The 12,053-nt window shown below is 47.0% G+C and overlaps 2 protein-coding genes across 12 annotated transcripts in view; one reads left to right on the forward strand and one right to left on the reverse strand.

The window, feature by feature from the left end:
* Positions 1-4,876, forward strand: part of TELO2 (telomere maintenance 2) — a 45,918-nt gene extending 41,042 nt beyond the window's left edge. For 5 of the 7 annotated variants that reach the window (XM_084642126.1, XM_084642130.1, XM_084642128.1 and 2 more), the window contains one exon: positions 2,924-4,876. In XM_084642126.1, the coding sequence (XP_084498252.1) occupies positions 2,924-3,027 (104 nt within the window). In that variant the 3' untranslated portion in view covers positions 3,028-4,876. The remainder of the gene's footprint in view (positions 1-2,923) is intronic. The other 2 variants (XR_014713444.1, XM_084642131.1) reach the window with 1 other exon arrangement.
* Positions 4,877-4,994: 118 nt separating this feature from the next.
* The window catches only part of IFT140 (intraflagellar transport 140), a 258,874-nt gene continuing 251,815 nt past the window's right edge, over positions 4,995-12,053 (reverse strand). For all 5 annotated transcript variants that reach the window (XM_084642124.1, XM_084642123.1, XM_084642121.1 and 2 more), the window contains 6 exons: positions 10,789-10,971; positions 10,087-10,293; positions 9,391-9,603; positions 9,141-9,307; positions 8,596-8,737; positions 4,995-6,415 (listed from right to left, as the gene is read on the reverse strand). In XM_084642124.1, coding sequence (XP_084498250.1) covers positions 6,209-6,415; positions 8,596-8,737; positions 9,141-9,307; positions 9,391-9,603; positions 10,087-10,293; positions 10,789-10,971 — 1,119 coding nt within the window. In that variant the 3' untranslated portion in view covers positions 4,995-6,208. The remainder of the gene's footprint in view (positions 6,416-8,595; positions 8,738-9,140; positions 9,308-9,390; positions 9,604-10,086; positions 10,294-10,788; positions 10,972-12,053) is intronic.

Here is a 12,053-nt window from a genome sequence, read left to right on the forward strand (position 1 = left end):
TCCAACCCTGATATTCTATGAAGGGATGTTTTGCTACTTCCTTTGTGCTGCTGAACAGAGCCTCATATGGAAGTGCATGTATCATTCGTGTTAAGAAGGGGCCAAATTATCAATCCAGTACAGCCCTTGCTACAAGGTGGGGGGTGTTGCAGAGGCATCCAAAGTGCAAGCCTTGGGCCAAATATGGCCTATAGTATTCTAACATAGTCACCTTCACCTTCCATAGGTAAATACGGCCTACGGAGACTCCAGCTCCAGAATACAGTGCACTTACGCCAAGCACCATATCCCCTCATATTCCATGGACTTGTAGGCTGGACCTTCATGTTTTAAATTACTTGCAGACCTTGAACTTCTGATAAGCAACCAGTGTGCTCCTGGGTCCAGAATTTGCACAGCCTGGGTGCACTGGGTGCATGGAGGATGGGGAGCATCCTCATACCAGTTTTCATGGTGGCAAATGATGAGAGCAGGAGGGCATGGTTCTTTCCTCCAACTTTCCTAGTGCTGAGGGAACAAACATCTGGTCTACAAAACAGAGTGAGTGACTCAGCCAGTGTGCACTGCAGGAGCGTGGCCTGCAGCACGTGGCAGCACGTATCACACAGCACTGCCTTCGAGGTGACATGCTGGAAACTTGCAAGAGGAAATGGCACTGTATGCTCTCAGCCTCGGGCTAGGTTTGGATGCACTTCTGTGTGCTAATTGGGCCCTTTACTATTCTTCTGCCCTCAATTGGTTTCCTTCACCATCCTGACATTTAGAAAACTGGCTTCCCATGGGGGCTGGGGCGGAAGTGACACCGACACAGCCGGTCTCTGATCCCTGCAGGTTATATAGCTCTGTGCCCTTAAAGGGAAAGAGCAGCCACGGGGGCCAGAAACTCCACGTTTCCCATGACATGGTGTGTGCTGAGGAATCTGCCTCCCTCTGCTGTAACGTTCCTGAGAGCAAGGGGAGTCTTTCCATGAATGTTGTAAATGTCTGAGGAATTCAGTTCAAGGAGCGTTGTGGTCTGCCTGTCTTTAACTAGCTGATAGTTTTAGCTGTACTTGGCAGGGAGAGGGGAAGGCCTGGAATAGCAGCACCTCCTTTCTGTGTCTGAAACTAGTCTTGTGGATGCCTCTTCTGGTGCTAGGAAGATACAGTGTATCAGTGGTGGTGATTGTACAAAGGCAGTGTGCACAGCTGAGTTCAGATAGCATGGTGGTGATTGCAGGATAAGAGCATAATAATTGCAGCACATCAAGCACCAGAAGCCTGCACAGCCCTCTTATACACACAAGCCTTGGTTCCTGCCCCAAAAACTTTACATTCTAATTTCATCCCAGATGGAACCAGTCTGACGCATGCGGTGTCCTGGATGCCATTAGAAAGTCTGCATCCGACGAAGTGGGTATTCACCCACGAAAGCTCATGCTCCAATACATCTGTCAGTTTATAAGGTGCCACAGGACTCTTTGCCGCTTTTACAGATTCAGACTGACACAGCTACCCCTCTGATATTAAAAAGTCAGTGGTTTCCAGCAGGTACTACAGAATTCCTCTGCACTTGGAACAAGCAACAACTGGGCTGTCTCTCTCCCTCTGCTGGGGAGCACCGGTTGGGAAATGCTGAATTGATGGCCATCCCTGAATGGGAGAAGCTGCCCTGGGTTGGAGAAGGCACATCATTCTTGCATTGGTCACTTCTGATAAGCTTCAGCTGCAGAGCATTTTGAGGATGAGAGTTCTAAGCAGCATTTAATGTGTCACTTTCCTTGTTCTGCCTCATCCCCTTGGGTAGGTTATGATAGGCCCTGTCCTTAAAATTCAGTTACTCCATCATCTTGAAAAGACATGATCCCTTCTTTGGCTCAGCTGCAGAGGTCCTTGGAGGGAATCCCCTTCACCCCACATGAGGCCTGGAGCAGTTTGCAGGGAGTGTGTGTCTTCTCATGTCAGGACTTCTGAGGTGCAGGGTTACTCCCCTTCGTTTCTCCCTACCCTCTCTTGCAGCATAGTTAGCTCAAGCTCCATGCTATGACATCGTCTCCAGTTGCATATCACAGGCTCTGAGCTAATAAACTGGGACTGTACACTCTCTCATATGGCTGCTTCCCCCACCTAGAGTATGGAAACACCAGCCTGAAGCTCTCCCTGAATTTATAAATAACCCTACTCCATCCGTGTGAGTCATGTGCTTAGGCTGACACAGTGCTGGGCTCTGAGCACACTGCTTGTGCGTACAGGATATCCTCACACAGACTCTTTGCTCTTCCAGACTCCCTCCTGCTCTGACATCCTGAGTGCATCCTGAGTTTTTACTTTGAGCTGATTATGGGCCCCTGGAATAACAGTTCCATGGATGTTCTGCAAATGCCTTCATTTACACGCTGCTCACAGCACCAGCTCTGTGTGAAGGCACCAGCATCGCTTGGGCCTGTCTTACGCTTCCATCAGCTGACTGCTAGCTATGCTTAAGGGCTATTCTTATTCTCTACTACACCCATTTGTGCACATGGTTATATGATTTGTTGGTGATTGTGTACAAACAGAATATGTGCGCACAAGAGTTAGAAGCTGCTTTAAAACCTAACCCTTTTTGCCCTGATGTCAGGTTTCCAAGCCCCCTTCATCACCTGTCCCACTGCCAGTCATTTTGGAACTAACATTCTAAGCGTTAGTGTGCACCTGGGTGAGTGAGCATGCAACATAGGCTAAAACTATTGTTTGGTCTAAGCAATCTGAGTGTAGATATCTCATGGGAGATAAGTTGAGTGCTTCTGGGCCTAAATCTGAGCAGTGCGAGAAGTGTTGAACACTAGCCCAGAGGGTTAGTTTTCTTTCACTGTTACTGGATTTCAGCAGTTCAGGAAAGGACTGTAAAGGGCATCCTTGTTTTCCTCCCACCGTCAAATAATGGCATCATCCTCTTTTGCAGATGTAGCAGAAAAGGACCCAGATGGAGACTGCAGGAGGCTGGCCTGGCAGAACCTGCTGCTAATGGAGAACCTGCTGAAGAAACTCAGAAGTATCCCTTCCTAGTTGTAGGGGGGAAACTGAAAACAGAGGTGACCTCCACCTAACACACTTGCCAACTGGGTGTTCCTAGGTACTGCTGGGCCCCTTCACTAATCACCTGGTTGGAGAAGAAAAGGGGAGCGGTGTAGAGCTAAAGCCAGGGAGCCCGACTTGACATCTGGACTTTGTAGTGGGGGCTAACTCAATGAGCTATTTGCTATCTGGTACTGAGTGTACAGATGTAGGAAAGTGGACTAGTGCTGCCATCCTCTCTGCACGTCCCCCTCTCCAACACACTCTGCACCAGCTATTTATAGCCTTGGCAAATTTTAAATGTTCAGCTAAAAATATAATGAAGACCTCACATAAGACTTCTCTTCATGAAAACAGGAGGAGTGGACGTGGCCATTTACCTCATGGGGCCAGCTCTGTGGCATCCCTGTAGTGAAGGGTTGAGGGTCTCCCAGCAGTCAGCCTTTGGCAAACTAGTTACCAACCTCCTGGGAGGGATCATAGAAGATTAGGGTTGGAAGAGACCTGAGGAGGTCATCTAGTCCAATCCCACCTAAATCACCCCAACCAGGGCTTTGTCAAGCCTGGCCTTAAAAACCTCTAAGGATGGAGATTCCACCACCTCCCTAGGTAACCCATTCCAGTGCTTCACCACCCTCCTAGTGAAATAGTGTTTCCTAATATCCAACCTAAACCTCCCCCACTGCAACTTGAGACCATTGCTCCTTGTTCTGTCATCTGCTACCACTGAGAACAGCCGAGCTCCATCCTCTTTGGAACCCCTCTTCAGGTAGTTGAAGATTACTATCAAATCTCCCCCTTACTCTTCTCTTCCGCAGACTACACAAGCCCAGTTCCCTCAGCCTCTCCTTGTAAGTCATGTGCCCGAGCCCCAATCATTTTTGTTGCCCTTGGCTGGACTATCTTCAATTTGTCCACATCTTTTCTGTAGTGGGGGGCCCAAAACTGGACACAGGACTCCAGATGTGGCCTCACCAGTGCTGACTAGAGGGGAACGATAACTTCCCTTGATGTGCTGGGAATGCCTCTACTACTACTACAGCCCAATATGCTGTTGGCCTTTTTGGCAATGGGGGTACACTGCTGCCTCGTATCCAGCTTCTCGTCCACTGTAATCCCCAGGTCCTTTTCTGCAGAACTGCTGCTTAGCCAGTCGGTCCCCAGCCTGTAGCAGTGCATGGAGTTCTTCCATCCTAAGTGCAGGACTCTGCACTTGTCCTTGGTGAACCTCATCAGATTTCTTTTGGCCCAATCCTCCACTTTGTCTAGGTCACTCTGGACCCTATCCCTACCCTCTAGCATATCTGCCTCTTCCCCCCCAGGTTAGTGTCATCCGTGAACTTCTTGAGAGTGCAATCTATCCCATCATCCAGATCATTAATAAAGATATTGAACAAAACTGGCCCCAGGTCCTACCCCTGGGGCACTCTGCTTGATACCAGCTGGCAACTAGACAGCGAGTTGTTGAGCCCAACAACTAGCCAGCTTTCTATCCAGCTTATAGTCCATTCATCCAATCCATACTTTTTTTTTGTTGTTGGCAGGAATACTGTGGATTGAGTGGTTCGTTGTAAAGGATGATTCTAGTCAAGAGTTACACATTGTGAACATCCCCAGTGGGCTCCTGCGTATTGACAATGTGCATAATCTTAGAGCAGAGACTCGGTCCACCAGGGTTGGTGTAGGGGAGGCAGGGCTCTAGTTTCTAGTTACACGGTGTCTTTTTCCTCAGGTGTGAATAATCTTAATATGGTTGGAAGCTGCAAGCAGAGGAAGGAGATTGAGCACTTCACATGCTACAGTCTATACTAGCATTCTATTAAAGAGAAACTTGCTGAAAGCTGGAGTGTCTTGTTCTTAAGGCATAACTCATTTCAGTCCCATTTTAACATCCTATTCCAAACTGCTTAATATTTGTGAAATCTCACAAAGGAAACCAGCCACTCCAACCCTCCTCTGTAACATCAGGTAGTATGGAATGTGTTCAGGTGACTGCTGAAAACACATAGTTTCTCTTACAGCAGGGACTAAGGCCATGTCTATGCTAGCATCCCCTCAATGACATAAATTTTGCTGGCATAAGTGCTTGCTGAGCTGGTTTTATTATGTCACCGGGAGAGCTCTCCTGGCGGCATAATGCAGCTACACAAGCACTTACAGTGATACAGCTGTGCTTTTGAAAGCTTTTAAGTGTAGACATGGCCATAGATAAGGACATTGCTATGGTGAGATTGAGGGGGAGAGACTCTGACAGGTCTGATCCTGCCTTGAGCTGCAAAGCAGAGCTTAATCTAGATATTCAGTCACTAGGTAGGGGGCTTGTCGTCTCCTTCTAGAACAGAGCCCACTGAGAATGGTCCTGACGTTTCACTAGGAATATTTTCCCCAATTAAAATCAAGTAAAGGGTTTTGAACTTTATCCACTTTAAATCCAGGGTTTGGTTTGGGAAAGGCTTCAAGTTAAGAAAACTGTGCAGGATAAATTACCCCAACTCCAGCCTATGCAGGAGTGGAGGAGGTAGAATTTATTCTTCTGTAACTGCAAGCTCTACTCCAAGTGATCCTTTGCTAAATTAAATGCAAGATCTAGAGGGACTAGTTAACAGGGGAAGAAGTCTCCTACTTCTGTAGAAGGTCACTGATTAGAATTTTGACACAGCTCTGAATGACTCAGGCACCTGCTGAGCCCATTCTCTCTCTATTTGAGGCCTTGTCATGTCATTGCGAAGTGTCTTAACTAAACTGCCTTCTGTATGCATAGACAGTTAGAGCTAGACATGCTTGATTCACTTTTCTACTGCTCCTGTACTCATGGGATTAGGATTAGCTAATGCCTTAATTAATCAGACATTCTTTTTTTTTTTCCTTAAAAATTTATTGACGTATTAAAAATCTCTAAATTTGCACAATAAAAAAGAAAGATTAATAGTAGCTGTCTGAGGCCCAACCTGTCCCTCTGCACTGACTTAGTGCTTGAGCTTTAACGGTTTTGCTTATACATAACTTAATCTTCTTGGTATGATCCAGGCAAACTACAGCGTCAGGCTGTGCATTAAGTGAAGTATTTGACTTTCTGCCCTTAACAAGCCTAGACCAGGTAGCTGGGTGCTGTAACAATGGCCAGGCTTCCTCACAGCTGAATGTGAATGTTGCCAGTTTACACAGTAAGCCATCAGGGATCCTCGACTTCATCAGCTACATCCTCTTCCACCTCCTTGTTGTCTTCAATACTGTTGTGGCGAATTCGTTCTGGGACAGGGTTCCGGTTCCAGGGAATGCCCAGCCCTCTGTGAACTGCCTGAATGGTCCGTTCATTCACATAGTAGGTCAGGTTTACGCATGGAATTCTTTTCCGCATCTCCTCCAAGTATCTGTAGGCCTAGGGGTAATGGATGTTAAGGTATCAGGCATGAGATGTGTTCTTGTTATTCTCATATCACAGCAGCCTGGCAAAAAACATCTAGATATGTTGCATTCACAGAATATCAGGGCTGGAAGAGACCTCAGGAGGTCATCTGGTCCAACCCCCTGCTCAAAGCAGGACCAATCCCCAATTTTTGGCCCAGATCACTAAATGGCCGCCTCAAGGATTGAACTCACAACCCTGGGTTTAGCAGGCCAATGCTCAAACCACTGAGCTATCCCTCCCCCCCAGATATAGGTTGCTAGGCTCAGATCTCCCAGCCTATGCAAACTGAGTTACCAGTGCAGGGCTGGTTCACAAGATCTCTTCAGCTACCTGTGGGGTTTGTTCAATATTGGTATTAGCACAGAGGGTGCTGCAGTCTCAGTTCGGGCATCACACTAAACTGCTCAGTAGTGTTGGGGATTCTTAGGAGATCCGTGAGATGACTCTCTAGAGGGACTTGAGCCTCCCAGCCATTTCCAAGATTTAAAAAAAAAAAAATCCGGGAGCCAGGGCCTTTATAACACCTAAACTTTTAGAAAACCCTCTAACTTTCACTTGTTTTTGCAGAAGAGCAACAACATGGAAACCAATCACTAGAATGATGAGAGTCTTTTGAATAAAAACTGGGATTAGCATTTAAATCCAAGGGAAGGGAGGACATGGGTTTTCCAATACCAGCCCCCATCCTCTGCCCTGATACCTGAAGCACTGTCAAGGTCAGAGATGTCAAATTTTAGTTTCAGTTCTTCTGAGGGTACCCAAATTTCTCAGACCCACTTTTTTTTTTTAGAAATAGTAAAATAGAGCAGTCCTGAAACAAAATATGTAAAATTGACAAGAATGTCAATATCACTGCTCCAGGAGCTCTGGCTGGAGGCAAGGTTCTTAGGGCTGCTATGCTCCCTGGTCAAGCCGGGGCTCCCAGAGTCCAGGGCAGCCCTGCCATTCAGATTAGTACAGGGCCAAGGACACTCAATCTTCCGGACTCTCAGGCTGCCCTATTCCTGAGCTGGCAGCAGCCCTACAATAGTCTGCATCATAGGGCTGCCCCAGACTCTGGGAGCCAGTCTTAGGACTTCCAGGTTCCAGCTCCAGTTGGGGCTGCTGGACTCTCTGCTGCAGAGCTGTCAATTCCAGAACACTAGCAGGTTTCCAATGGATGGATGTGTAACATTACACACAGAAACCTGCTACTGATTCAGCAAAAGTTATCAAATCTGCACGAGACTTGGCAAAATGTTTTGCCCTAGTGAATCATCATTTTCCAGCTAAGAACATAAGAATGGCCATACTGGGTCAGACCAGAGGTCCATCTAGCCCAGTATCCTGTCTTCTGACAGTGGCCAATGCCAGGTGCCCCAGAGGGAATGAACAAAACAGGTAATCATCAAGTGATCCATCCCCTGTCGCCTATTCCCAGCTTCTCGCTAAGTTTCATCAGAAAATTTCTGAGTGGCTCTAGTCAAGACAGCTTGTAATAAACAGGTTAGTGCCAGAGCAGGAGAGCATGATGCTCAGCACCTGGCTGGTCCAGAACAGCAGGTTACTTTTAGTCCAAGGCCTGTAATCCTGTGCCATTCTGCACTCTGCTGTTTGGCACTTCCTGCTCTGAACAAATGACTCATCACTTCCCCAGATGGCTACAAATTTATGATTTCCCATTTTTTCTGGGCCAGCCAGGTGGCTCTTGGAGACACAGTGCAATTACAGAGAAATGACCAGAAATAACCTACTGCTCCTCTCTCTCTATTAATGGGAATGGTTACAAGTATCTCAGGAGCCACACTCTGAAACCTCTATCAATGTTACTCTCAAAGTCCTGTAAAGTAAACTTCTTTCTCCCACCACAGATTAAAAATGGATTCAGTCTTGCTGCTCCTTTAGCATACCCTACACCGGGATCAAAACTACAAGCACCACACGGTGCTTCACAATGATACTTCAGCTCTCTTGCCTGGCAAAGGTCAACATAAATACTCCAAGGGTAGCTGTCTACTATGGCACCTCTACACTTACGAAGGTTGAGAGGATACAATAGTGAGCTGCATTCCCAAGGGATGCAAACATTTAGCTTGTATGCTCCTTAGGGCTTCCTTTGTCTTCCTCTGTACAGCGCCAAGAACATGGATGATGCCCAAATAATAACTTACCATCTGGAAGTCCTCCACCTGTAAGTAATGTTCAACCAGAAAGCCCAAGACATCGCCTAGGCGGATGGTACTGTCAAGGTCTGGCTCGTCGAGGAGAAGCTCACACTGCCTGATTGCCTCTTTGGGGTCCTCAGAGTAAACTCTAGTGAAAGAACAGGTTGAAACTGTAAATATCCCATGGGGGGAGGAGACAAATTCTCCCTTATTACATCTGGCTCTCAGCTGAACCACAGTTCGAGACCTGTGTAAGCCCCACAGTCTCCCTTCTGTAAGATGGACATCCTCATAGTATTTTAGCTCTAACGAGGAGAGTAGGCAGAGGCTTCATAAATCAGCAGATGGGGCACTCACCTCAAGGCCACCTTCACCTTTTACTCAAAAGTCAACCTGTCATCCCCTACACCCATATGGTTCCTTGAGGCCAAAAGTCTCATGAGTGCTTTCAGAAGTTAGTCTCCTGCATGGAACTGTTGCTGCTAAAGCAGAGAGCTTTCCTCAGATACAGATTTCCATATACATTGTGTGCTCTGAACGCTGCAAATTACCTTCGAGCCTGGATGAATCGCTTGACCAAAGCCATCTTGCTTTGTAAGAGTGCCAGTTTGCTCTCCTGCTCTACAGGGCTTCTCGTCTTCGCCTTTGACAGGCACTTGAATGCCTCAGTCAGTGCTCCCTGTGCTTTCTCATAGTTCTGGTATTCGTCGATCTCCACCTAGAGAGAGAAGACAACTAAGATAAGTGTCCTGTTTCCAGCTGTCACAAACCGAACTCCTCTGAGAATGGACAGGGACATACCTGAGCACAGGCATCATAAAAGCCAGCTAAGAGGTCAAGGGCCTTTCCCTTGGTATAGAAGCTAATGATGTTCTTCATAATATCTGGGTCCTTTCGCCAATCCAGTGACTGTAGGTAGTTGGCTGCCATGATATAAATCTCCCTCTGTTTGGAGACTCCAGCAAAAAACACTATTTTCTCTGTGTCTCCAGACTTAAGCAGTGCTCTCATTGCCTGTAAACAGAGGGGAGAACAATCATTACTGTTAGCAATGTAGAAACATGAGGCCGCAAGCAACCAGGCAGAGATAGGTAGAAACTCCTGCATACCCTCTCTACAAACTAAGGTACAATTCTGCTGCTTCTTCCAAAACACCCTCCCACAGCAGAATCCCCAAGGGCAGATGCCAGGATTCTGAGCACTTATGTCCCTACGTTGGAGAGTGAACAGGGAGATCTCATGCTGACAGCAAACCCTGTGGAAGAAAGGGGCCCTGCAGGGTTTGAGCTCTGAGGACAGGCAACTCCGGGTGGGCTGGCAAATATTATTTAACTTGAGTATTTTTGTCTGAAACCAACTTGTGGTATCCCTGAGATTAGTCCATCAAATCAATCACTTTACCTGCAGATTAGAAGTGTGTTGTGGAGCTTCACACCTGCCAATGCCAAGGGGTTCAAACATTAGTACTGTAGCTTCTCCCCACCTATGTAGACTCACCTTCAGCTTGTTTCCTGCTTGAGTGTATTTCTTGGTTGCCATGTGGTAATTGCCTTGCCGCATGCAGCAATCAGCAATCTGTTCCAGCAGTTCTTTCCTAGACTCTTCAGAGAGCTCCTTTGAATCCTTGGAGACAGTCATCTTCTCGGCCATCTCCTCTGTGATGGTCAGGTTCTGATTCAAGCAAAGCTGCAGGGCTTCATGGTACTGGTGAAGAGGAAGAGAGCAATTAACTGCTGCTAACTAAAGGTTCTGCACTAGAAGGATCCCAACCACATCTAGCCTGCTAGAATTCAAATCTCTGAGCATGCTACAACTTTTTAGCCTTTTTCTAACTGTGTGAATGGGTGCATCTGAACTCTGCAAAGGCCAGATGTCCGCGTCCTAATCAAGTTGTGCTGCAGAATCTTAACTTCAGAGATGGCCCTGAACCAAAACCCTGCAGCTGAAGACCCTGATCTTTGAGGTGACTCTGAATCTGAAAGACTAGGCTGGGCTGGGCTGGGCTGTAGCTATGTCAGGGGCTGAGCGAAAACCCTGCATTACAGAACTCTGAGGAATTCAAAATCCTGATAGAAATTCTGCAACTAGGGATTTGTTGCAGTGTGGTGAGGACCCAGGATGCAACCCAGCTCACTCCTGAGCTCTGCTCTTCTACAGGCACATGCTGTAGAGTTCCCAGGAACACTGCAAAGGCTTTACCTTTTTGGCTGCTAGCAGCAACTCCACAGCCTTCTCGTGCTGGGCATGTTCAATGAAGAAGTCAGAGCAGCGTGCCAGCAGAGCTGGGTCTGACTTCTCATCCAGGTCCTCAGCAATCAGCTGCAGGGCACCAAACTGCTGTGTGGCAAAAGCCAGCTCTAGCGCTTTGGAAAAGTGTCCTGCCTGCAAAACCAGAGAGAAACCCTTTAGTTTTCCCCTCTCTTGTACTGATTACATACAGATTCCAAGGCACCAAGCCATTAGGAAAGAGACACCAGGTTTCTGCAGTGGAGCCCGGCAAAATCAGCAGTTGCTATGCCTCCAGTCCTTTCCTTCTTGATCAGCAGGCTTTGTATGAAGGTCTCCATTAGTTACGAAGGCCAATGAACCCAACCTGAGGTACAGAGAAACATACAGTAGCCCTTCCCAGCTACTGTAATCTACATGCCTGCCATTCTGCTGCAGAGCTACCACACTATAAATTCAGAGAGTGACCTATCGGCTGGCCAGAGACGCACAGGATTCTCTGTATTCTGCCTCTAGTACAGCACTTGGTGCAGAACTTGTCTGCTCAACTATGGCAGGCAGACACAGGCAAGGAGGCTTGCACAGCTAAGTTGCAATCCGTATTAATTGATATATAATAAGCACTGATTGCTTGTGCTGGGAGTCTCCTGCAGTGATGCAGTGCCTTCCCCACCAATACTGTTTTGTAGTGAATGCGGGCTGATGTATCAGCACTGGACAAATGCAGCTGGAGGCTACAAAGTACAAGAGTGAGTTCATCTCCCAGACATCATCTGAAATGTGATGTATGTCACAAGTGAAATAGGTGGACTCAATCAAGTCCCATGGGAATGTATATTGATATTACCAAAGCCATCACTCATTACCAAATTTTGATACTGATTAAAGATTAAATATGATGAAATTTAATAAGAACAAATGCAAAGTACTCCACTTAGGAAGGAACAATCAGTTGCACATATACAAAATGGGAAATGACTGCCTGGGAAGGAGTACTGCAGAAATGAATCTGGGGGTCATAGAGGATCACAAGCTAAATATGAGTCAACAATGTAACACTGTCGCCGCCCCCCCTTCCACCCCGCCCCCAAACAAACAAACATACATAATTTTGGCATGTATTAGCAGGAGTGTTGTAAGCAAGACATTGGAAGTCATTCTTCCGCTCTACTCCACACTGACAAGGCCTCAGCTGGAGTACTGTGTCCAGTTCTGGGTGCCACATTTCAGGAAAGATG

The sequence above is a fragment of the Lepidochelys olivacea genome (genome assembly GCF_965140295.1).
Source record: "Lepidochelys olivacea isolate rLepOli2 genome assembly, chromosome: 10".
NCBI lineage: Eukaryota > Metazoa > Chordata > Testudines > Cheloniidae > Lepidochelys > Lepidochelys olivacea.